At 40.0% G+C, this 27149-nt stretch overlaps 1 protein-coding gene across 2 annotated transcripts in view; it reads right to left on the bottom strand.

Moving 5' to 3' along the window:
• Positions 1-6591: 6591 nt before the first annotated feature.
• Positions 6592-27149, bottom strand: part of LOC149138578 (P-loop containing nucleoside triphosphate hydrolases superfamily protein) — a 295440-nt gene continuing 274882 nt past the window's right edge. For both annotated transcript variants that reach the window (XM_089448493.1, XM_089448494.1), the window contains exons 8-11: positions 13295-13404; positions 7256-7343; positions 7095-7130; positions 6592-6972 (exon numbers count right to left, since the gene is read on the bottom strand). In XM_089448493.1, coding sequence (XP_089304619.1) covers positions 6889-6972; positions 7095-7130; positions 7256-7343; positions 13295-13404 — 318 coding nt within the window. In that variant the 3' untranslated portion in view covers positions 6592-6888. The remainder of the gene's footprint in view (positions 6973-7094; positions 7131-7255; positions 7344-13294; positions 13405-27149) is intronic.

The raw sequence follows: 27149 nt of genomic DNA, 5'->3' as shown, positions 1-27149 counted from the left end.
CAGACTCCAGCCTTGTATGTCGGCTTAAGAAATCCCTTTATGGTCTCAAGCAAGCTCCTCGAGCTTGGTATGCCAAAATGGATAACTTTCTTTTAGAAAATGGCTTTTCTAGGTGTCATTCTGACAATACTATCTACACCAAGAAAGTGGGCAAGTCTCTTATCATTCTTGTTCTTTATGTTGATGATCTTATCCTGACTGGTAGTGATCCCAACCTTATAAACCATGTGAAGAATAGCCTTAAAAGGAAGTTTGAAATGAAAGACTTAGGACACTTACATTATTTTCTTGGTCTTCAAGTCTTGCAATCCAAGGAAGGTATTTCCCTTTCTCAGTCCAAGTATGCCTGTGATATTCTACGCCATTTTCACATGAAAGACTGTAAGCCAGCCCCTTCTCCCTTTCAGTCTGGAGTCAAACTTTCAGTCACTTGTACTTCGCCTGAAGTTGATGCTACCTTATACCATCAACTTGTAGGAAAACTTTTGTATCTAACCCATACTCGTCCTGACCTTTCCTTTGTTGTTGGCCTTGTTGCTCGGTTTATGCAAAACCCACGTGAAAGTCATTGGAAAGCAGCTAAAAGAATACTTCTTTATGTTCGAGGTACAGTTCAGTTTGGGATTCATTACAGTGCCGAAGCAGCTCCTCTATTGGTTGGTTTCACTGATTCCGATTGGGCTGATGACCCTAATGATCGGAAGTCTACTGCAGGTTATGTTCACTCTTGGTTCAGGACCTATTACATGGGCTTGCAAGAAACAAGGTGCCATTTCTCTTTCTTCAACAGAAGCAGAGTATCGTGGTGCCGTAGAAGCTAGTAAGGAAGCCTTGTGGCTTCATCAGATCCTGTCAGAGTTTGGCTTTCAGCAGCAACATCCGACTACACTTTGGTGTGATAATCAAAGTGCCATTCAACTATGCAAAGATCCAGTCCAACATCAGCGCAGCAAACACATTGAACTGCACATGCACTTCATCGGAAAGCTCATCCACGACCATGTTCTTGAAGTGCAATATTGTTCAACAGATGATCAAGTTGCAGACATCTTTACAAAGGCTCTCACAGAGGCGAAGTTCACTAAACTTCGATTTATGGTTGGAGTTCAGGAAGTTGTCACTAAGGGGGGATAGGCTCTAGTGCCTCCTTCCTTCTCCTATTGTGTCATATTTGTAAATCCTTCAATCCTATCCCAAATTGTTCTTAAGGGGGGATGTTAGGATATTCCGACACATAGGAAATAGTTAAGTATAACTTGGTCTAGTATAGAGTTAGGTAAAGTGTGTTTCTTTACTATGTACATTTTGTAACTTACAATCCAACGGTCACGATATTTAGTGATCCGACGGTTCATTCTCTCCTCGGTATTACCGACACTTGATCCGTGGCTTAACACCCGATTGGTCCATGATCTCTATTTAAAGAGCATGGAGGGTCATTTGTAGGTTAACCCGTCCATGAGAAAAGCTTATGTAAATTTTCATTCTTTTATTAATAAATTGCCTGAAGTGGCCGCGTTGGCTCAGGCCGTGGATTGTTTCCCTCTTTGAGGGTTTTAACCACGTCAAAAATACTGGTGTATTGATCTGTGATCTGTTTGTGAGCGATGTCCTTTGGTGTTCTATCTGAGGAACTTACCCGGTAAATTCCTACAGTTCTCCGAAAAGTCCTTCTGGATTCTCTCTTCCCCTCTACTGCAAGATCTCCCCAATCGATTTTCCTCCCGAGAACTTCTCACCTCAGAAAATTGATTTCCTCAATCTCTTTGTGTGTTTCCAAATGAACCCCAAGCCTCCATTTTATACTTTTCCTATTGAGTCTTCAACTTCTAAGATTAAGTCTCTACTCAACAGCTAAGATTAAAACATGACTTGATCCGCCTTCTAGATCATTTTCACCCATATGTTGATTAATACCCATTAATATTTTAATTTTGCTAAGTTTAGACTTAGGAACCCTCTTTAAAATATTAATTATTTTAATAAAACAAAATTTGGGTGGAATTTCACCAAATGGTTTATGGGTTCTTTAGAACTCATGTGTCTTAGCCTCTCCACCAATTTTCAAGGCTAGAGCACTTCCGTTGCTACCAAAAACTAACACTCCCTCGTAGCAAGGAAAGTGCTCTAACAACAATGTCCACTTGAATGTTGCTATGCTTCTGAAGCACCTTCTTTCTACAATGTTGTTGCCACCAACACTGTGTTGTCGTTGCTACTGTACTGTTGCCCATGACACTGCCACTGCCACTACTGCATCTGTACTACAGCTCCCTCTCAAATGTTGCATTTGCCATGCGGCTAGCACTGCCACTACTAACACTGCATCCGTACTACAACTCACTTGTTGAGAGAAGCAACTGAAAGGCATCCAAAATTAGTTGAACTTAACTGTGTTTAGCATAATACAATGAATGTTGGAATCAAAATGTTGTTGATTCTAACCCTCTGAATCTTTTGTGTTGTTGACCCCTGCACTGTGCCAACTGCACCACTGCCAACCTTGCTTTGCGTTGATTAGTCTCTAGTCCCAAGCCACTGCATCTGTCCGCCAAACACTCCACTGCATCATCTAACACTAAATCCATCTCGCCACTGCTGAATCTTGAGCTCCCGTAGCAAGGAATTGATCAAAGAGGTGGACTCCTCAAGGATCTTGCCCACATGTAGTCCTCCCAACTACAACTCAATATTGCCCCATCTCCCTCCTGGAGATATGTGCGCACTCATGGAAAACTCATCCTCGTCAATCTTTGTTGAAGCAGCCTTAGGATCATGTTTCTCATCCTGGTCTTTTTTCTTCAAAGGACATTGGGATGCATAGTGGCCCATCTCACCACAACTAAAACATTTCACCTTCAAAATGTCCTTTCGCTTCGGCTTCTGTTATCCCTTCGATGCTAGAGTTGCATTCTCCTCCTCTTTCGTCTTTGTGCCACTCCCACTGCTGCCACTGAGGTTGACCTTTACTAGGTCCCTCCTTAACTCCTCCTATTGAAGAGCCACCCAAATCTCATCCCACAAAGGTAGTTTTTCTCTGCCCAATATGCTTTGGACGAAAACTTGCCATTCATCTGAGACTCCATTCAAGGCTATCCTCACCATCACGGTTCGCTGAGTGGACCCCACTACAACAAGCTAGTCTCTAGTCTCCTAACACGTTGAAGATAAAGGTTCACCCCTTCTCTTTTCTGCATTAAAGTCCGCTGCAACTTCTGCTCCAAATACATCTTTCGTTGTTCAGGAGGGCCTTCATACAGAGAAGACAAGGCTTCCCACATCTCTCGGGCTATATCCTTACCCAGTAAGTGTGAGACCACACGATCTCGAACTCCATCGAGAATGAACCTCTTTGCCTTCCCCTGCTTGGCCTTGTACTTCTTTTGATCGTTGTCAGCAAGAACAGCGACAACACTTTTGACGTAGGCCTCGAGATCATATTCCTCCAGAACAGCTAAGATTTTGGTCTTTCATATGACATAGTTGGAAGCACCTTCCAACCTGTCCTGATCTCTGAGCCCATGTGATGCCATCTCACCCAACAGTCGAACCGACTCCTCTAGTCACTACTCAGCTACTCAGCAAGTGAGAAATTCAAACTTTCTGGCAAAAAGTTCTCTGAGGAGAAAATTCCCCTTCTACATATCTTCAGTATTCTCCGAAAAGTCCTTCCGAATTCTCTCTGCCCCTCTACTACAAGATCTCCCCAATCAATTTTCTTGTTAAGAACTTTTCAAATTGAGAAAAATCGATTTTCTCAATCTCTCTGTGTGTTTCCAAATGAACCCTAAGCCTCCATTTTATATTTTCTCTGTTTAGTCTTCAACGACTGAGATTAAGTCTCTAATCCACATCTAAGATTAAAACATGACTTAATCCGCCTTCTAGATCATTCTCACTCATATTTTGATTAATGAGACTTAGGAACCCCATTAAAAATATTAATTATTTTAATAAAATACAATCCAAGTGGAATTTCACCAAATGGTTTCTGAGTTCTTTAGAACTCATGTGCCTTAGCCTCTCCACCAATTTTCAAGGCTAGAGGACTTTCGATGCTACCAAAAACTAACACCTAGCCCCCACTTCCATAAGATCCGGAGAGGGGTGGGGTAAGGGGAGACCTCTCACCCTGAGATTCAATTCTCTTGCCCGTTTGTTGCGTTCTTCCACAAGTTTTGCTTGCATCACCTCCTCAACTGTTGCAAAAGGGGTAGGGGTTTTATCCTTCCCTCGAACTACCTGTACCCAAGAATTGATGTGTGTCTCGGTTTCTTGTTTGAAGGTGGCTTGTTGGGATCAGATTTCTTCTTGTTTGCTTTTAAGGTCAAGAATTTCTGCATGCAGTGCACCATTTCGAGGATGGAGAATTTCCTGCTCTTTGGTTTCATGTAACATCTTCTTAAGGGATAAATTATCCCCCTCCACCTCTGAAACTCTAGTAGAGAGGGTGTGTATTTCTGAACGGAGCTGCTTGTTTTTAGTTTCAAGAAATTCCATTTTCTGCAACAATTATTTTACCTACACTATCCAGAATGAGAAATCAGACTCCATGGCTATATCGCTTGGGCTGACTACCACTTGCTCTTGTTGGTTTTCAACAGCTGATAATTCAGCAAGGCTAAACATGTCATCTTGGCACAACTCGTTTTGTTGCACAGGTCCAATCCCTAAATTTGAAACCCATTCTTTTGTCTGTCTGTTCCTCAACAGTAAAATTCATCAAAGGATTTAGAGAAAACCTGTCTACCGCCATCTTGGTATGAGAGTCACTGTCAAATTTGGTGGGCAGATTTCATCAAACACTTGACGTGCATCCTCCACATACCACAAACACCCGACCAGTTCAAAACAAATTACGCTGGTGTTCGCGAGCGGTCTTAGATTGAACTACGTGCTGGATTTTTGGCGTGAGGAGATTGCAGAAATCAAGGTGGATGTTGCAGGTGCTGAGAACCTGCAACCTGTCTGCTATTTGCTCATATACCTCGGGCTGCCTGTTCTGTTTCAATAATAATAGCAATAATAATAGCAGTAACGTTCTAATGGATGTTTCAGTGCTGCTGCGTATGTCCAAAGCCAGAGCGATGTGATGGTGACGGTGAATGGATGCGATGTTGCTGCATATACCAGAGAACCGGTGAAAAATGATCAGGGTCTATCCTCTCTTAGATTGCCTCCTTCAACGATTCTGGGATTGAAGTAAGGGGCTCGCAATGTAGAGCTCTGATGTTATTTGATAAACGAGCTGCCACCAACGACTATCTACGCGCAATGAACCTTCAACATTTGCTATCTGAAACGAAGAAATGAAGATGCGAAGACGCGAAGGATGCAAAGAACGCAAGCTCGCACAGTGCCCTGTTTAGCTGCCTTTGAACCCTTGCTGGTGTTGCCGAAACCTGTAAATAAAGAGTTCTGTGACCGTGTCGCTAAGAGAGGAGAGCGTAAACAAGAGCTCTGTGACGAAAGAACCATCAGTTTGAATGCGCCAGAAAAGTAACAGTGCAAACTAATATTTGGGAATCCTTCCACAAGCTGTTATGTTGTGCAGTTTATTTTCGTAAAGAAATTCTTCAACTCATTGAACTCATTTGAAGAATTTCTTTCATTCATTCTGTGCGTCGTGGTTCAGCATGAAACAGCTAAGTTTAAGGCACTTGATTGATTTTGACGGCAGCGAAACATTTTTCAAGGAGATAAATATTACAAGCAGTGACCATTACGTTAGTTCTGTAGCAATGTAACTGTTGCAGGTAGGGCTTAATTCAACATGATCCCAAGTTAGAGATGATGACACGTTTCAACCTTTTGTAACAAGGGTTGTGAGTGAACGTAGTTGAGACTTTCAGTATTTGCAATGCATGGATGATAGTTAATCATGTTGACAAGCTTATTAAGCCATCGCTGTGTGCCAATTTGCAATTTCCCAACCTGGTCTGGAATATCCAAACATGATAAAATGGTCTTTATAATTACAATGAACTGCAAAATCGGAGTGTTGGTTTGCATTTGATCCAAAGTAAATATCCAAGTACGAAAACATCAGAAGCTTAGACTCAAATTTCAATCCTTATGTTACAATATTTATGGCCCTCTGCTGCTTGCTCTGGAAGGTTTATGCACTTTGTTTGTAACAACGATCATAACAGAGATTAAAAGCGCAAATCACGCAAAAGTTCATAAATGATGCATGAAGAAAGCACAAAGTAAAATGTAAGCCATTTTCTTCTCTCTATTAACTTATGCATATACAAATACGGAGAAGTTGAACGTGATTCGCTATTAATTTTCAAACTTTTTGGGGCTTTTTAAATATTTTTTAATATATATTATTGCTTCTCCAAACCCACAGTTTTCTGCAATTCAGCAAAAGCTTGTAACCATTCTGGACATTAGTGCCCACGTTCTGGAAACTTAGGCCACATAGGTTGCATCAGCACAGTTCAGCATAGATTTAACTTAATTGTTTGTCTTGTCCAGTAAATTTACCATACGTTTAGAAACAAAATTAGAATTAAATGCTAAACGAATTTGAAATTATTTGCAGAAGCCTTTAACCTTTTCATTTGTATAAGGATCCTGCAAACGCACATAAAGGGGCCATATAGGCCATACATTTATGCATCAATTAGAATACACAATTATTTTTCCTACAGATATATTATAAGCATGAATTTATATTTGAGCCCTCAGCTTTGCTAGCTCAAAATAAAAAATATAATGGAAATATGTACAGTCCTAGAAAATTGGAAAATGCTGAGACTTCTCTACTTAAAAGAAATAGATCTCCAACATAACGAAGTAGGTTATGAAGGGTGGCCTCTATATTTGTGCACTTTTGCTCTTGACACATGAGTATCATCCGCAGCAAAGCCAAGATCACCTCTACACTCTAGCAAAGCGAGAGAGTTTAGCAAGGGCAGCCCGTAAACTTCGAATACCAGCTCCTGATTTTGAGCTTACCATCATCTACAACAAATTGATCATAGATTTTATGCTATAGTCCAGAAAAAAAAGATGGCACCATGAGATATCATGTCTCAAATTTTAAGCAGGATTGGCCATAGATAAACAAATAAGTTAAGACATACCACAGGCTTGACCATTGATTTGTTCTCTCTGAGAGCCTGTCAATAATTAATTTCACAAATTTAGAACAATTAGAATGGCAATAGTCTGATATCGGTGGTGCAATATAAATTTAAATGCTACAAAATCATAATAATAGTAATCACAATACAAAAGAGCTTACTTCTTGTATCTGCATAGCACGGCGAGCAACATCTAAAGGGAATACAATATCGGTTTTTGTCAAAACAATCTGGTACCGTGTTTTAGCTCTGAAATCAAGTAAAGACATGTTAGAAGTAAAATACCATACCCTGTCAAGAATGATGTATTCTATGATGCTGGCTTTTGAAATTAGCTACACATCTAAAATAAAGGGCAAAAAAGAATACAAGCAACTGATCATGGATTGTAAGAAGATGTGTCTTTAATTTGTAAAATTTGGACTCAAAATGGAGGAGGTTACTGCTATACACCATCTGAAAAGTTAGCAAGCATGGCAGTCAAAATAGACAGAGCAAGTCGCTTCAAATCTAGCTAACAAGGGCATTTCACAAGCACTAGGATGAAACATAATGTCAATGTTTTCAAGATTACATCAGAGAAACAGCTGCAAACAAACTGAGCATCTATGGTCAAGCTACTGCAGGAGAGAAGAAAAAAAAACGCAGGACGTTATAGTTATTGCCTGTTATCTATGGCTTTCGCTCCTACGTAGCTATCATGTTTGGCTTTCCCAAGAAAAAGGAAGAGAAGAGTGGAAGGCATGACAAAGAACTAGTTCAACATTCATAGGTAACTGCTGAAGACAGAAGCAATGGTGGAAAGTTGTGAAAGGATGTTCTAAGCACTACTTAAGGCATTTGAGGAAGATTCATACTAAACTGCAAGTGAGAAATTATGGCAAACAAACACACATTCTGTTCATTTTGAAGCAGATCTTGGTAGAAGTTTTGTGAAATAAACTACTAAATAAGAAATCAGGGAATTGTCCATGAAGGATAGAACCTACCATTCTGATTTTTAGTACAGTTATTTTAGCTTCAGTTTACTTGAGGATACCGCTCATGCGCAGTCATGATTTCAAAATAAAGTCCAGAAACTCCTAACCTTCTCTGGTTGTATAATGTCCCAAATATAATTTTTGCCAAAAAATTTCTTCAGAAGTTTTCACCATCAACTTAACAAACAGATTATGCAAATTAAACCATAAAATCAACGACAAATCTGGAAATATATATTCTGCAACTGAAGAATTAACAAAATAGACATGCACAGAATCTCAGCTTTGTTTTATTCATATGGAATATGAAATAGCATGCTAATACAAAATACTGAAGATGGCTGAGTGATGCCCCTAAAAAATCAACAATACTGCTGCAGCAGGCCTCCGAATAACTGATCTGCTGAATACAACCTGTGAATTCTAAATAAATTCACCAAGGGGAGATATGGGTTCTGGCCCACTCTCGCTGAATCACCCAAGGGTTTCTCTCATGGGGCTACAACTGAAGTTGGGAACTCTGGTTCTCCAAACCTCTCCACAAGATACAAATACTCAACTCCAACATATCTCAAATGATCTAGTTCTCCTCCTTTTAAGGGCTCCATAGATAGATCTCCAAGCCTCTAGAAGCATCTTATTTTATTATTATTTTAGAAGCTCCTCCCTTGACTTTATCTTAAGTGACTTTTTAATTTAATTTTATTTCACTTAAGTCACTTTTGACATTTTTCCTCCAATTAATTATTTTTCCCCTTTTTAATTAAATGACTAATTAAAGTCATTTTTAAGCTAGGAAAATGATATATTGTCCACCATACTCTCTCTGGCCACTGGAATTCACTTCTTAGCTTCCCATCCCATAGATCTTCTTGTTCTGATTCCAATGAGCTATTACACTAAGGTGTTCCGTCAAATATTCCTCTCAGAATGCCACCTTGAGCATAATTAATTAAGTTATGCCCAATAATAACCCCATTTTATGGGAGTTATCAAAGCCACGGAACCAGAACAAGTTGTGCAGAATTGCTCATGATGATGAATATGCCAAGTGAATGTCGTTGGATCCCATAAAAACTCCTCAAAACTCCCTTGGAACCCTTGATGACATAATCCTACTCCTGCGGCCTGGCCATCACATACCCTGGAAACCCATCCTGGTTGTACTATAGAGGAAAATAAAAATGGGGACATGACAAGTTGACAACTAATATTATGCTAAAATGCAGACACAAAATAGTAAATACCCTCAAATTCCAAAGAAGTCATTATCTTTCAAGATTTTTGGTTTCCTGATGTTAATACGGCATAATAGCTCTCCAAAACAAGGCATTGACTACAAGAAGGAAAGGCAGTGTTTCTACAATAAATAAATAAAAATGAATATTATGGTTTTTATATTATATTAATACCCAAGTCCTAACCTCATATTTCCCCTTTCCATCTTAAATCTCTAAGTGAGATTAGTTTAAAATTTGACTCTGCCTTTCTTATCTATGAGTTGCGTTTTGCTTTCCTACTTTCTGTGATGTGAGCTATTTCATATTTTTCTTGGGGATTTCATTCCATGTTAATATGATTACTTTACCTTGCGAAAACAATCAAGTAAAGATACAAACCATAGTCGAGTGTGAATATGATATATATCACAATGGAAAGAACTATGAGATATGGGTGGTTCATAAAATGATGCATGCACCAAAAGCATTGCCAATATGTACGCTGGCTTGAGATGCAAGTCCTCGGGTTTATATGATAGTATCCTCTCTCGCCTTGGTATCTACACTGCCAATGGTTTCAAAGTCCTAGCTTGTGGATCCTTTGTAGTGTGGGGTTCTATTTATGTGATGTTTGTTACCCAGGTACATACAGGGGTAACCCTAGGAGAAAACTTTTCTCCTAAGTTGCAGATTTCCAACCAAAAGCCTCATATGACCCTCAAATGGCAGCCTCTCAAATGCCTCTCACCCACACATTAGTCATCTCATCCATTGATCGAATTGCTCACCAAATGAAGGTAGTTCAATGACAATGAGGCACCTTAGCCATTTAATGTTTTAGGGCATCTAAGTAAAGATCACGGCTTGAAATCCAATAATGGATCATGATGCTTGGAAGTTGTAACATGTCCATATCCTTCCATATTTAACACTTGTCATCTTTCCTTGATCCACTGTACCTTCTTTTGTTTGGTTGTTGTCAATCGCTCGTACTGGTTTCCTATTTGCCTCAACTTATGAAAAGAGGACTTGGAAACTACTGTGAGGTTGATGCAACTTCAAAACAAAGATAGTTAAAAGCATATGCCAAAATGTTAAAATTCAAAGATAGTGAAAAGGGATGAATGTTAAAAGTCCATTTAACTTGAGCTCTACCCTAGTTATGAGGCCATCACCCTAGTCCCATGTTTATCATGCCTTGGTTTCTTGGTCTCTTGGAGTATAATGGAACATCTTGGAAGTCTAGGGTTAATGTTTATCCCTTGGAAGCTTCAGATTAGGGTTTTGTAATAAAATGCTAGTGTACATTTGGTGGAGAATAAAAAGAGAAGGCAATGTCTTGCCTTGGAGGACTTGTTAGAATGATTCTTGGATGTTGGAGCTCCTTGTTTTAACTAGGGTTTACATTGATTAACTAGTGGCTTTAACTTCATCTTGAGCATATTAATGAAGTTTTCAGCTGTCCAAAGTTTGTCCAAATTTGAAATTCGGCTATATATGATTTTCATACATTATTATTTGCAGATACATATGTCTTGATAATTTGACATAAGTAAAATGACTGTTTGTTGAGCGATTCGACATCATCATTGAAGAATCTAAGGTTTGTTTCATTGCTGCTATATTTTTTTTTACTATTGTTATAACTCCTGCAAAAGTGAATTTTCAGATCTGGTTCATGTCAGATAAGTTGCCCTAGAGGGCTGAAACTTTTCAAAATAGTTCGGTATCTTCCCCCTTGGCTAAGTTACCTGACACGTCCTTACTCCCTTTCCTGATGTCATGTATTTCACATGCCAAACACGACAAGCACATGACACAAGTTTGACTCATATCCTATTCGTAGGACACAATTCAAACTTGTGTTGAACAAAAACCCTACTCGTGTCCCAAAATTCGAACACGTGTCCGAGGAAACACAACCCACGGCATCTTAAAATCAATTTTTTGCCTCATTCTCGCACAATTCAGTCATAGGTTTGGAGCTCTCAGAGGTTTTGGAGTGCAACTAAGGGAAATTAAACAATGTCAGGAGGGATTCCAAGTGTTGGGAAGTGGATTTGTCCAAGCCCTATTAATGCTATGTAATTAATGGCAATGTTAAATTCTTAAAGTAAAAGGATGAAATCATCATTTTACTTAAATTTTTAACATTACCATTGATTGTTTCAGGATGTTTGAGAGTGGTTCCAACCTCATTGGATCTCATATTGAGAAAGTAGAAATTTAGATCTCACTCAAAATTGAGCAGACTTAACAGTTTTCAGGATTTAGGGAATTGCAACATTCCCATTCGATTCTATCATGTATGAGGGTATGGAACTAACATTTAATCAAGAGCACCAAGCCCTCTATATATCACGATGTTGGTGGCAGTAATTGTGGAACTCCTCTATCATCCCCTGAGTAAAAATGTATCATCACTCAGAAAATATTGGTTTGACATGTTAAGTTTTTTTCTATCTTATTTTAATGCTTAGAGGGCCACTCAAAATTGAGCAGACTTAACAGTTTTCAGGATTTAGGGAATTGCAACATTCCCATTCGATTCTATCATGTATGAGGGTATGGAACTAACATTTAATCAAGAGCACCAAGCCCTCTATATATCACGATGTTGGTGGCAGTAATTGTGGAACTCCTCTATCATCCCCTGAGTAAAAATGTATCATCGCTCAGAAAATATTGGTTTGACATGTTAAGTTTTTCTCTATCTTATTTTAATGCTTAGAGGGTGATATTAATGATGAGGACCCCAATATAGGCAATGATTTTGATGACATTTAGTACTAGTTATTTGTTGTAGCATGAATTTTTTGGACTCTCAAGGCAGCCATTTAGAGCCTTTTTGTTGATGTCTTTTCGGTTCTAAAATGGATTACACTTACTGCTATTTTGGTTCTGTGCACTAGTTGTATGATAGAATTTGTATCATCATCATGTCAAATTGTAAATGTTTTAATTTCTAAATTCTAAAGATAATTGATTCTTTGCATATATTCCATTTTTTAATGTGTCATAACTCACTAATTTGTTGCCGATATATATATATATATATATATATAATGTGTTCCATGCCTTTTTTCTGAAGTTGCTGTAAAATTGAATTATCATCATGTAGATTTATCAATGTTTTAATTTCTAATTTCTAAAGAGAATTGAATCTTTGTGTATATTTCATTTTTTAATGTGTTATAATTCACTAATTTGCTACTATATATATATATAATGTGTGTTCCATGCCTTTTTTTCTGAAGTTGCTGTATCTCCTGTTGGACACTTGTATTTCCATGTCCTCCATGTCCCGTGTCAAGTGACATAACGTCGTAACCCCTTGGATTGCCCAGAAGATTGGACTGTTAAAATGTCAAATGCAGTACCCCTTCTACTACTGTTTTATACTCTATTTCATAATAGTCCTAAGGCTAGGGTTAAGATAAGGGAAATCTCTAGTCAAAGAGGTGAAGTTTTTTCTGTTTTGCATTAAAACTTGATTTGGAAAAATATTCAACAGAGCTTTGATATTATTTCCTTGTGTACATATTATTATATTAAGACAATATTTTACAGTCGTTTTAGTCATCTGTGCACCTATGTCTTTCAGCAATTTTGCATATATTAGAGTTATCCTCACCTAAGTTCTGTGCATTCAATATACTTCTGGTTGTGCAACTTTGGGTTTACACTGAAAATACTATAGCATAGACTTTTAACTCGAGAATTCCTTTTACAGTTTTACCTAACACATGCAAGCAACCAACCTAAAGGGCTTTGGGTTCTAATTTCCATTTATTTCCCACATCTTTACTAGAAAAATTTATGTGGCTTGTCCAAGCTCATAACTGGCTTCATACCATGGTTACAAGGATATTGTAATAGAAACATACTCACTAATATTGTTTATATGCTTAAATGAATAGATTCTCATCTGGATGGATGGAATAAATATATAATTAAATAGAAAATGTAAGCAATAGTTGTTACAAGGGTAGAAGAACACCTCTCCATCAAATTAATTAGCTCATGGTCTCCAGGCTTCATACCCCATTTCGCATCAACAAGAAGACACACATTGTTCAAGCCAATTCTTGTTGAAACATATTCCTTTACCTGCACCACAAAGTTATGATTAACTTATGTATGCATAACGTTCTCTTTAACAAATCATGGACCAAAATCCTAAAATCCCATGCTCAAGAACAAAAATAGATGCCCAGAACAAGTGCATATTGCACATACATCCATATTTCATAGCCAATGCTAGAATATCTCATTATTTTTTAAAATCAATTACAGCCATCATATTAAACCTATTTCCAGACTCTGAAGAATCCACAACTTTCTTAATGATATGAAGTCTAACATTGATTTGGGTAACCAACTTAAAACTAAATGATAGAAGTTCTCCTAGATGCAGAGAGAGCAAGATTTCAAATCGTCATTGAAGGTATCTCAACACCTTTTCATGGGGAAGATAGTATCGTAAGACAAATTCCTGCCTAGATTAATTCTTCATGTTGCCAAATCATTCAAATGTCTCCCAAAACGCACACTTGCATTGAAGTGGGTCAATAAAGACTGTTAATTGCCAGTGTCTAGGACCTAAAACAATGACTTTACATTCCCATAAAACATGTTAAATAGTCATCCTTCCACATATAATACATAAAACATTTATCATGGTATTAACCACCTGTGAAACTACTAGGGAGGGAGCATTTTTTTTGGCAAGAGCGTGCTCCCTAGGTTGCTCCCTAAGAGTTTCCATTCAGAACGCGCTTCGGGGGCTGTGTGCTCCCCGTAGCCCTAATCAGGATTGGGTTTAGATGGAGTCACCAAATGAGATCCTGCAAGTTAATCTTATAAAAACAAATTTCATCAAAGTACAAAGCAAATATGAAAACCTACCAAGTGTGACTAATGTCATATATTAACCAAGTTGAAAGACCTCCCTAGCAACAGCATTAAAAAATGTTACCAATCCAATTAGTAGGGTAACTAACGTCATGGCAACTTGCTAGATGGGCACACAAAGGTCGGAACCCCACTATGATCTTGGCCCAAGCCCCCACTCTTTAGACCTAGCTACCTCCTAAATGGTCAAGGGAGGATTCTCAAAGATAATCCCAACTAACTCCGAGTAAAACTAGTGCCTTAAAAGGGGGTTGTTCTATGGGGATGTCATGTTGTTTCTAAGTATGATTACAGCAATTAAAGTAACACCAAATTACAGAAAATACATCCTGCAGCCAATCAACATTGATGTACAGAAAATACCTTGACCTTCTATATATTACTTTTTAGTTTTGAACGTTCGTTAGGGACTTATGAGTCAAAACAGTTTGCTATGTTGTAAAATCATATCATAAAGTCTACGTAAATTCATAAGGACAGCAAACTACTAAGCCCAAACCTAGCCACCCACTAAGTGTTAAAGCACTCCTAGATGTAGATCTAGGGGTGGGAATGTTGGAAATTGTAACTAGGATTGGTCTTCATAATGACCTTTTGTAAACATGACATTGTATATTGTATAAAGAAAGAAAAAGAAATAAAAGATTTTTATTTTATTCAAAGCATGGGTTTCATGCTCGAGTCTAGAACAAAAGCATGTTCTTCGTGCTTCTAGGTCTTTCTAGGAAAACGAAGAATTTATGTCATGTATTATAGTCCCATTTGGACTCTTTGTAACAAAGAAAAATATTTATTTTGAGTCAAGAAAAGTCATTTATTCCTCCAAGACCAAGTCGGCCCAAGTCAAGGTGAAGTTGGCCTAAAGGAGGGCTATTCGACTCTTCAAGAAGGCCATAAATTAAAGGAGCACAACTCATTGTAGCACCAACCAATCACAAGTTCGATCTGCAATAGTGAAGGAGAAAGAGTTGGAAGGATGAAGGAAAGAAGAAGAAGTCAAAGTGTTTTGGGTTTATCTCTTTTTCTATCCACACATGTGAAGTTGCTAGGGTTTCTGTGAAGTTCCCAGTTGCAAGAGGCTAAAATTTCAGGGCCGAAATTCTAGTGAAAAGTTGCAGAAGGTCAAAGTCTTGAAGCTTCCTCGGAGAGATCTTGTTGGGAACGGACTTGGTGCTTGGGAGGATTTTGGGCTTTGGTCTTTGGGTCTTGCAAGTCCAGTGTTGTTGGGGAGCCCCCCCCCCTCGATCCCGCTCCCAATCTACGCTCCAGGCGGGAGCGACTTGGGAGCGGGTTGGGAACGCGCTCCCATTAACAAAATTTGTGCTCCCTGCCATTTTGTGGAGCGAAGAAGGGAGCGTCGCTCCCGTTGCTCCGGGAGCGATGGACGGGGCGATTGGCGCGAAACAAAAAAACAAAAAAAAAAAACAAAACAAAACAAAACAAAAAACAAAAAAAACAAAACAAAAAAAAAAACAAAACAAAACAAAAAAAACGGCAGCGAAAAAAAAAATATAGTTCTTTTTATATAAATTGAGGGAGGGAGGGATGAAAGGTTTCATTATCATTGTGAGAGTGAGTGAGATTGAGATTGAGAGAGGAAGATTGAGAGAGAGGAGCAAGGAGAGAGTGAGAGAGAGCAAGGAGCAAGAGAGTGAGGAGCAAGGAGCAAGAGAGTGAGAGAGCAAGAGAAAGCAAGGAGGGGGAGATTGAAGAGCTTGCAAGGGGAGATTGGACGCCAAAGAGGTAAGATCTACATTGTACAATATTGAATAGAGTGTCTAGCAATTTTTTTTTTAATGTTTATTAAATTATTCCTAAATAAATAAATAAATTTTTCTCTATTTCCCATTCCCATTCCCATTCCATTTTCTTAAATTTTGCAGATTCAAAACTTCAAATTTCAAACATCATGGTTATATTTCTTGGCATTTTCTTCTTCTTGGTTCCTTTTTTGGTTATTATGGTGTTGGAGAGTAGAAAAAAGAGGGTTCAAATTGAAAATGAAGAAGAGGATGAAGAACGGTGGCAGTGGATTTGATGAAAACCCCGGTGAGGAGGAGCTGGAGCAGATTGAACATGAGTCAGCTCAAAAAACCAAACAAAACCAAACCCCATTGTGAAAATATGTTAACAAGCCTGAAGTAGGGAAAGGGGGTGGAACCACTAAATTTCATTTCCCCCATTGCAACAATAATTACACAAGTTCATACACCCGTGCCAGAAAACACCTCTGCGGGAAAATGCCATGGGATGGAGATAAACAAATAGGAATCAAAACTTGTACAGGTGTGTCAGTAGCAGATAGAACCAAATACATAAGGGAAGAGGAGGAAGCACAATACAAATCTAAAAAATCAAAGGGTTTCTTTGAACCAAGCTCACAATCACATGCACAAAGAACTCCTTCAGGATCCTCCCAAGGCAATGGATATGGAGGCATAAAGTCACCAGGTTTAAGGCATAGAACCATATCAGATTTCCTTGATGAAGGGTGTAGGAATGATGTGGATTTAAAAGTTTACAGGTTTCTCTATGCATGTGGGATACCATTCAACGTTCTTCGCTCACGTTATTGGCACAAAATGGTTTTTGCCATAAATGATGCCCCTAAAGGATACAAGAGCCCTGGGTATGACAAGGCAAGAACCGTCGGACTTGATCATGAAAAAGAAAAAATATCACATTCTTTGAATAGAATGACAAGTTCTTGGACTAACCATGGGGTGTCCATTGTATCTGATGGATGGACAAATGTAAAAGGAAAGCCATTGATAAGTGTTCTTGTTGTGTCTGTTAGTGGTGCCATCTTTCTTTCAGCATATGATTACTAAGAAAAGTTCAAGACCGCCATCAACATTGCATAACCATTACTAGAAACAATTGACCGTATTGGGCCATACAATGTCATCCAAGTCATCACTGATAATGCACCTAATTGTAAGGCAGCGGGAGCAATTATTGAGGATAAATACCCCAACATATTTTCGTCTGGGTGTTTGGTTCACACAATGAACCTTTTGATGCATGATATCATTAAGAACAAAAACAAGCATTACAAATGGATTGGTGATGTGTACAAGAAAGGCAAACAAATGATAAAATTTATTACAAAACATAGCAATACCCTGGCCTTTTCCGCAGTCACTCAAGATTGGAGTTGTTGAAGATTGCGAAGACTAGATTTGGTAGTTATTACCTCACCTTCAGGCGCCTTTTGAAGGTAAGAGAGTCATTGGCTAGCATGGTATCAAGTCCACACTAGCAGGTATTAAAGGAAAGGGCTACAAATGCAGCTGACAGGCAAGGTTTTGAACAGGTCGAGGAGGCCACTCTTGATGGTATGTTTTGGGCACGTGTGAGGCAAGTATTGGATTTCACCAAGCCCATTTATCACATGATTCGGTTTGCAGATACAAATAAACCAGTGATTGGTGAGGTGTATGAGCAGATGGATACCATGTTGGGGTAAATAAAAGATATTATTCATAACAATGATCCCAACTTGTAAAACTGATTCACGATTGTGTGTGTACGGTGGGATAAACTTAATGTTCCACTACATTGCTTGGTGTATATCCTTGCGCCAAAATACTACTCTACATCTTGGTTGGGCCAACCTGCACCAAGGGGTGGTGTTAGGGCCAAACCCCATCTAGATGAAGAGGTATCTAAAGGATATTTGGAAGCATTAGAAAAGTTGATACCTGACAGGGAGGAATGTGCTAGTGTGCGTCTTGAACTAGGCAGATACTTCAGTTGCACTGGTTTGTTTGGTATCTTTCATGCAATGGAAGATAGAGACAAATTTGATAATCTCACATGGTGGGAACCATATGGCGGCCATGGACTTTTGCCAAAATTGGCAAAAAAAGTTCTCTCACAGGTTGTAAATACTTCTTCTGCAGAGAGGTGTTGGAGCACCTACAGCTTCATACATAATGTGAAAAGAAATAGACTCAATGAAAACCGGGCAGAAAGCTTGGTTTATGTGCACTACAACTTGAGGTTGTTGAGTCATTACTGTGATCGGGCTTATGAGGATCCAACATATAAAATTTGGGACAACCACCCAGAGGATGATAATTTGGAGGATGGCACTATACATCTTGAAGAACTGGAAGCGGAACTTATAAGAGAGGAAGATGAAGCAACAACCATGCCACCTCCACCATCCAGTAGCAGTGCTCGAGTTCCGAGTCTTGTTCCTTTGTTGTCGCCGCCTCCATCTACACCCTCACGTGGAGGGCATGTGCCTTCTAGTTCTGGTCGTCAGTCTGTGCAGGAGACTCCTAGAACACCACCACGACCTGCTCATACATTAGACACTTCTCGTGGCAAGGGCCACATGTAGTAGTAGATAATAGATTTACAGTTTACTTGTCTTTTCTAGTTTCTATTAGTTTTCATAATTGCTGAGTCTTGACTCTTTCATATCATAACGATATTTTTTGTAAAAAATATATGACTGTGACAATTTAAGTTTGAAGTTCGAAGTTGGCAATTATAGCTCATTGGTAATGATTTTGAATTATGAATATGTGTTAAAATTGGCAACCAGGGCAAAACTTCATGTGGGTCATCTTATTCATGGCTGATAATATTTTTATTAGATTCCTCTCGTCGAGAGGTGTAGGATTGATATAAAGATCATCCGATTCCGATAAGTATTCATGGAGATATGAATTTATTTTGATTATGGAATTATTATCAAGCTGACCTACAACTCATGTAGGCTCAGAAGCCCAACAGTCACATCTATTCACCCACCAACGTTGTGTATAAATATAAGAGGACTTTTCCTCATTTGGACTCACTCATCTCATCACATCTCTCTCTCTCTACTACGCAGAAATGAGTCTCTTCTCTACTGCGCTAAAATGGGTCTCTCTCTCACACATGTGAAGCCAGAAGTTGTTGAACTTGAAGCTGCAACTGCAGAAGTAAAGATTGACTTGCGTGGCCTAGAAGATCTCCTCTTTGGAACTGCGCTGTAGGTTCATCTGAACCTCCTCTGAAAGCCGCAACTTTTGGTGGTGGAATGAAGTCAATCCGATGAACGGTTTGCAAGATATCGACTGCCCTAGTTTGAAGCCGGAAACTGCTGAAACTGAAGCTGCAATTGCAGAAGTAAAGATTGACCTGCGTGGCCTAGAAGATCTCCTCTTTGGAACTGCGTTGTAGGTTCATCTGAACCTCCTCTGAAAGCCGCAACTTTTGGTGGTGGAATGAAGTCAATCCGATGAACGGTTTGCAAGATATCAACTGCCCTAGTTTGAAGCCGGAAACTGCTGAAACTGAAGCTACAACTGCAGAAGTAAAGATTGACCTACGTGGCCTAGAAGATCTCCTCTTTGGAACTGCGCTGTAGGTTCATCTGAACCTCCTCTGAAAGCCGCAACTTTTGGTGGTGGAATGAAGTCAATCCGATGAACGGTTTGCAAGATATTGACTGCCCTAGTTTGAAGCCGGAAACTGCTGAAACTGAAGCTGCAATTGCAGAAGTAAAGATTGACCTGCGTGGCCTAGAAGATCTCCTCTTTGGAACTGCGCTGTAGGTTCATCTGAACCTCCTCTGAAAGCCGCAACTTTTGGTGGTGGAATGAAGTCAATCCGATGAACAGTTTGCAAGATATCGACTGCCCTAGTTTGAAGCCGGAAACAGCTGAAACTAAAGCTGCAACTGCAAAAGTAAAGATTGACCTGCGTGGCCTAGAAGATCTCCTCTTTGGAACTGCGCTGTAGGTTCATCTGAACCTCCTCTAAAAGCCGCAACTTTTGGTGGTGGAATGAAGTCAATTCGACGAACGGTTTGCAAGATATCGTCTGCCCTAGTTTGATAATGACCCCGCTAATGCTGATGCTGTTGATCTAGGGTTTGCTACTGCTGATATGAATCAGATTTATTGTACTATTTCTCTCTGCTGAATTATTGAAGATAAAAGAAGATTTGATCAAAGGGTTTCCCCACACATTGTGGGGTTTGTCCCTGGCTAGCCGCCACATCTTGTGTCTCTTGTCTTGGCTTGTTTTCTGTCGATCGTTTAATGTTCTATCTGCACTTTACTTTATGTACGTGTGATTGCTAATCTTTGGAATATAATAAGGAAAAGAAGTAAACTGTTATAAGCATAGAACATACCATAACTTAACATGGTATCAGAGCTGAGGTGAAGACAAAGCCCGAGCAAGAGCAAGAGCAATCATCGAAGAGAATATTGGCAAGGCTATCCTAAAAGAACTATAGGGTCCTCAACACTCTTTCCTGCTGAAGACAAGCTCCGTGAGAAAGCTGACTATCACGGATGGAAGATGTCTATCGATCTAACCCTTGAGAATCAAGGAGTGTTGGATCATGTGAGAGGCAATATTGTTGAGCCTCCATCAAATGCATCCGCTGCTGCCTGGAACAAATGAAAAAATGGAGAAGTCAAAACAATAGAAGATCATCCGGGACTCTATCGACAAGCACTTGGTGGCCTACATCTCTGAACTGGACACCTCCAAGGAAATCTACGATACTGGTGAGTTTATTTAAAGTTAATGATGCAAATCAAGTTTTGTTTCTTAGAAATAAGCTGAGAGAAATCAAGAAGGGTAAAGATGAAAGTATGCAAGCATACTTCTTAAGAATCACCGAGATCAAGAACGATCTCCTATCTATTGGGGAAACTATTACTGACAGAGAAATGGCACTCACAACTCTTGGAGGATTGCCATTTGAATGGTATGTGTTCAGGACTACTCTTTTGAACTATAATGTAATTCCTGGTTTCGAGGAATTAATGGCTAGATGCATTCAAGAAGAAACAAGGGAAGAAGTGCAAGAAATGCCCATGCCTAAAGGTCCTCCTGCTGTCTTTTCTTCTCATGCAAAGAAAAGAAATAATTCCGGGACTAAATCAAAAGGAAAGGTTGGACCTAAGGCTAGAAGAAAATGACGATGTTACATTTGCAATAAAGCAAGTCACTATGTATGAGATCATGAGCATCATGATGAATGAGATCATGGACATAAAGGGCAACATGAGATCATGGACATATAGGATAGCATGATGATGATGCACACTAGTTTGAGCAGCATTATGATGGATAAAATCATGGACATGGGCAGCATGATGATAATCATGATTAGAGAAGCATGGTACAGTATGCAGTGGTGCAACTCGAAATCCCTCTTATGGCAATCAAAGGAATGACAAATTCAACAGCAAAGGTAAGAGGAGAGCTGGGAATCAAGGAAGAGGACAAGCATTCAAGAAGGCTAGAAATTCTAGGATGTATTAAATGCACCTGACCTCAAAAGGAACCTAGTGTCCATCTTGGCAATGGAAGACAGAGGCTACAAGGTAACCTTCAGCAATGGCAAGGTATGTATATGGAAAAATAATGTTAAAGATGCATTTACTCTTGGGTTTAGTGTTGATTCATTATATCAGGTCGATGGAAGTCCGCTAGGTGTCATGTCTTGTGACACAACTCTTTAGTTCGAACTTTGGCATCGGAGGTTTGCCCACCTTCATTACAAAGCTCTACCCGATGTAAGACAGATGGTAACAAGGATGCCCGAATTCCAAGTAGAGAAAGAAGGTGTATGTCTGGGATGTGCCAAAGGAAAGCTCAAAAGGGGACCATTCCCCTCAAGCCAAAGCAAGACCTCCAATATATTACAATTGGTTTACTCAGGCATACCTGAGGTTGGCATTAAGAGGGAGACTACTACACCACATACTCCTGAGCAGAATCATGTGGTGGGAAGGAAGAACCACACGATGATGGAAGTTGTCCGGGCCATGCTACATGATCAAAGACTTCCAAAGTTTCTATGGGCTGAAACTACAATCACCGCCGTATATGTACAAAATCGATGCCCTCATCAAGCATTGGGTTCCTAAACTCCTGAAGAAATGTTCGCCACCAGTCAAAGGGAAGTCGTGATTAGTCATGATGTCACCTTTGACAAAGATATGGCTCTCAACAAGGTGAACAATCTGCTGACTTTGAGTAGCTCTCAAGAAGCCGACACCAGGGAACCGAAAGAAAAGGATGATGAATCAATGCCTGATGTAGAAGAACCCATGGATCCGATTGATCCTCATCCACATGAGCCTTCCTCTTCTAGGAAGAGGCCTTCATGGCTTAGGGGGATACTTGATGATGCTGAAGGACATGCTGCACCCTGAGAAACCTTCCATCAAAGTAAGAAACTTAACAGGTATCAGGGATACCTGACCATCATGAGCATGATCATACAAAATGAACCTTCATCATTCTCAGATGTCATCAAGCATTAACTATGGAAGGATGCTATGACCATAGAATATGAGTCTATTATGGAGAATGATGTCTGGGAAGTAGTTCCCAGACCCTGGACAAGACAATTGTTACTTCAAAATGGCTTTACAAGATAAAGCATGCAGCAAATGGAAGTATGGAAAAGTATAAGGTTCATTTTGTTGCTCGTGGTTTATCCTAGAAGGCAGGTATAGACTATGATATTTGCACCTGTTGCCAGATTACGACAATCCGCTTGATCATAGCCCTTGTGGCTTCACAAGGATGGAATCTACATCAGATGGATGTTAAGACCGCGTTCTTGCATGGTTCTATCAAAGAAGAGGTCTATGTGGAGCAACCTGAAGGATTTGAGATTTATGATTGAAAATCTCATGTATGCAGGTTGAAGAAGGCTCTCTATGGGCTGAAGCAAGCACCCCGAGCATGGTATGAGAGGATCGATATCTACTTGATGAAGCTGGGATTCACTAGGAGTGAAGCTGATCCTAACCTTTACTTTAAGGTTGAAGATGACAAGCCTCTCATACTGGTGTTGTATGTGGATGACCTCTTTCTAACAGGTGCAAACCCTCTCATTCACAAATGTAAGAGGGAGATGGCTTCTGAATTTGAAATGAAGGACCAAGGACTTGAAGTGTGGCAGAAGCCAAGGGAAATTTTCCTATCTCAAGGAAAATATGTGGTAAATATATTGGAAAGATTCGGTATGATGGACTGCAAGCCTGTGACTACCTCGAGGATCTTAACTTTTAGAAGTTATATGGTAGTGATGTCAGACCAGACTTGGGAAATGCCTTTGAGTTTCAAAAACTCATTCGCATTGATGTTCTTGGTGAACCTCCGTCCGAATATATGTTTTGCAGTTAGCATTGTGAGCTCATATTTGGTTGAGCCTCACTGGATTGATGCCAAGAATCTTCTGAGATGTCTTCAGGACACAATCTCTCATGGATAAAGATACACTGCCGAAGATGTGAGACTACTTGGATATACTGATGTTGATTGGGCAGGCAGTGTGGTGGACCGTAAGAGCACTTCCGGGTACTGTTTCACCTTGGGATCTGCTTCGATATCCTGGATGAGCAGGAAGCAGAAGTCGGTGGCTTTGAGCACTGCCGAAGCAGGATATATTGTTGCTAGCATAACCTCGTGTGAGGCAGTCTGGTTGCGAAAGCTCTTCAGTGAGCTGTTTGGATTTACATTGGATATCACTGTGATTCTCTGTAACAACCAGAGGTGGGATTCGATTATTGAGGAATCCCGTATTCGTCAATTGCTCCAGCAGATAGACATCATCTAGGATATGGTAAGTCGATGAGCAAGGAAGCTCCATCACATTAAGATGATGTACAGGTTGATACACCTTGTCAAAGCCCTGAGGAAAGATCTAATCTATGATTTTCCCAAACGACTTGGAGTCGGCAAGAAACCCTTGTACAAGGGTCCTGCATGTTGCATACATTGAGCTCTGGGAGCTCTGAGGGCTTGCGGTTCCTACTGGAGCAACATATGACCATAAGGTGACTCACCCTCCCCTGGTGGTGCACACTAGAACAAGATGATTCGCTCTCTTGTGGGACAAGATGATTCGCTCTCTTATGGAACAGGATGATTCGCTCTCCTGTGTAGCAGGATGATTCGCTCTCCTGTGAGGCTTGGATTGATGTGTTCTCCATGGCAGCCTGGATTGATGTGTTCTCCACGACGATTGTAGCAGGATTGATGTGTTCTCCTGTGAGGACAGGATTGATTAGTTCTCCTATCAAGGCATCCTGTCCATGCAGTCTGGGACTCATGGGAAGTACCTCTCATCCGATCAATGAGCAAGGAAATGAAGTTAGGGACCATAGTAGTACCGATGGACGCATCGTTGTATCTACCATACTCCCTACGCTAGGATGACCTCCATTGATCTGGGATCAATGATATTGGTCTAGGACCAGTGGTAGGAGTTGTACCATACTATGACGCTGACTTCGGGTCGGTTGAGACTGGTCTGGGACCAGTGGTACATACTCCGAGATTGACTTCGTGTCAGTGCAGTACTGGTCTAGGACCAGTGAGAGTGGTACATACTATGACGCTGACTTCGGGTCGATTGAGACTGGTCTGGGACCAGTGGTACACTCTCTGAGACTACGATACTGGTCTGGGACCAGTGGTAGGAGTTGTACCATACTATGACACTGACTTCGGGTCGGTTGAGACTGGTCTGGGACCAGTGGTACATACTCCGAGACTGACTTCGTGTCAGTGCAGTACTGGTCTAGGAACAGTGAGAGTGGTACATACTATGACGCTGACTTCGGTCGGTTGAGACTGGTCTGGGACCAGTGGTACACTCTCTGAGACTGCGATACTGGTCTGGGACCAGTGGTAGGAGTGGTACTTACTATGAAGCTGACTTCAGGTCGTCTGAAACTGGTCTGGGACCAGTGGTACGCACTCTGAGACTGACTTTGAGTCAGTGGAGGATGATACTGGTCTAGGACCAGTGGAGTTGTACTCACTATGACGCTGACTTCGGGTTGGTTGAGACTGGTCTGGGACCAGTGGTACATACTCTGAGACTGACTTTGAGTCAGTATGATACATCCTCGATCATTTCTTCTTCTTCATAATTCGGACAAAAGCAGAGCAGAATAGAACAACGCAAGAGCAGAGCAGAACAGAGCAAAACAGTACAGATCAGTGCAGGGCAAAACAAGACAAAGCAGAACAGGCAGAATAGAGCAGAGCAGGGCAAGGGTCAAGCTGTACAGGGCAGTGCATTTGATGGATGAATAGTAACGACCGATAGACAGATTGCAGATGAAGTTCTCCATGGTTGAGAGGGAGTGTTAAAATTGGCAACCAGGGAAAAACTTCATGTGGGTCATCTTATTCATGGCTGATAATATTTTTATTAGATTCCTCTCGTCGAGAGGTGTAGGATTGATATAAAGATCATCCGATTCCGATAAGTATTCATGGAGATATGAATTTATTTTGATTATGGAATTATTATCAAGCCGACCTACAACTCATGTAGGCTCAGAAGCCCAACAGTCACATCTATTCACCCACCAACGTTGTGTATAAATATAAGAGGACTTTTCCTCATTTAGACTCACTCATCTCATCACATCTCTCTCTCTCTCTACTACACAGAAATGAGTCTCTTCTCTACTGTGTTGAAATGGGTCTCTCTCTCACACATGTGAAGCCGGAAGTTGTTGAATTTGACGCTGCAACTGCAGAAGTAAAGATTGACTTGCGTGGCCTAGAAGATCTCCTCTTTGGAACTGCGTTGTAGGTTTATCTGAACCTCCTTTGAAAGCCGCAACTTTTGGTGGTGGAATGAAGTCAATTCGATGAACGGTTTGCAAGATATCGACTGCCCTAGTTTGAAGCCGGAAACTGCTAAAACTGAAGCTGCAACTGCAGAAGTAAAGATTGACCTGCGTGGCCTAGAAGATCTCCTCTTTGGAACTGCGTTGTAGGTTCATCTGAACCTCCTCTGAAAGCCGCAACTTTTGGTGGTGGAATGAAGTCAATCCGATGAACGGTTTGCAAGATATCGACTACCCTAGTTTGAAGCCGGAAACTGTTGAAACTGAAGCTGCAACTGCAGAAGTAAAGATTGACATGCGTGGCCTAGAAGATCTCCTCTTTGGAACTGCGTTGTAGGTTCATCTGAACCTCCTCTGAAAGCCGCAACTTTTGGTGGTGGAATGAAGTCAATCCGATGAACGGTTTGCAAGATATCGACTGCCCTAGTTTGAAGCCGGAAACTGCTGAAACTGAAGCTGCAATTGCAGAAGTAAAGATTGACCTGCGTGGCCTAGAAGATCTCCTCTTTGTAACTGCACTGTAGGTCCATCTGAACCTCCTCTAAAAGCCGCAACTTTTGGTGGTGGAATGAAGTCAATCCGACGAACGGTTTGCAAGATATCGTCTGCCCTAGTTTGATAATGAAGCCGCTAACGCTGACGCTGTTGATTTAGGGTTTGCTACTGCTGATATGAATCAGATTTATTGTACTATTTCTCTCTGCTGAATTATTGAAGATAAAAGAAGATTTGATCAAAGGGTTTCCCCACACATTGTGGGGTTTGTCCCTGGCTAGCCACCACATCTTGTGTCTCTTGTCTTGGCTTGTTTTCTGTCGATCGTTTAATGTTCTATCTGCACTTTACTTTATGTACGTGTGATTGCTAATCTTTGGAATATAATAAGGAAAAGAAGTAAACTGTTATAAGCATAGAACATACCATAACTTAACAATATGATACTTCGTGAAAGTTGTTTCATTTCATTTCATAGTTCATTTTATAACATTTCATTTCATGTTAGATATTATTTCTTGTAATGGTTAAACTTAGCTTACAAGTACAACTTTGGTGATCAATGATGATAAATGTTATATATTGAATTTTCAATTTTGAAAGCTTGAAGTTGAAGCTTTAAGATTGATGAATCATGATTCACGAGACTCAATATGTTGTAATATGTATGTTACTAACTTGTGGATGTGGTTGATGAAGATTATAACTTCTAGATGATTGATGTTATATGGTTCAATGATCAATCTATGTTTTTTTATGTTTTTTATATCTAATTCATCATTCTACATGTTTTTGTTGACATATATGTACCAAAATATA

The sequence above is a fragment of the Pinus tabuliformis genome, chromosome X (assembly GCF_031772625.1).
Source record: "Pinus tabuliformis cultivar Carrire ecotype Pingquan chromosome X, CPIR1, whole genome shotgun sequence".
Classification (NCBI taxonomy): Eukaryota; Viridiplantae; Streptophyta; class Pinopsida; order Pinales; family Pinaceae; genus Pinus; species Pinus tabuliformis.
The sequence above is the reverse complement of the archived record's forward strand: the minus strand, read 5'-3'. Positions and strand labels throughout refer to the sequence as shown.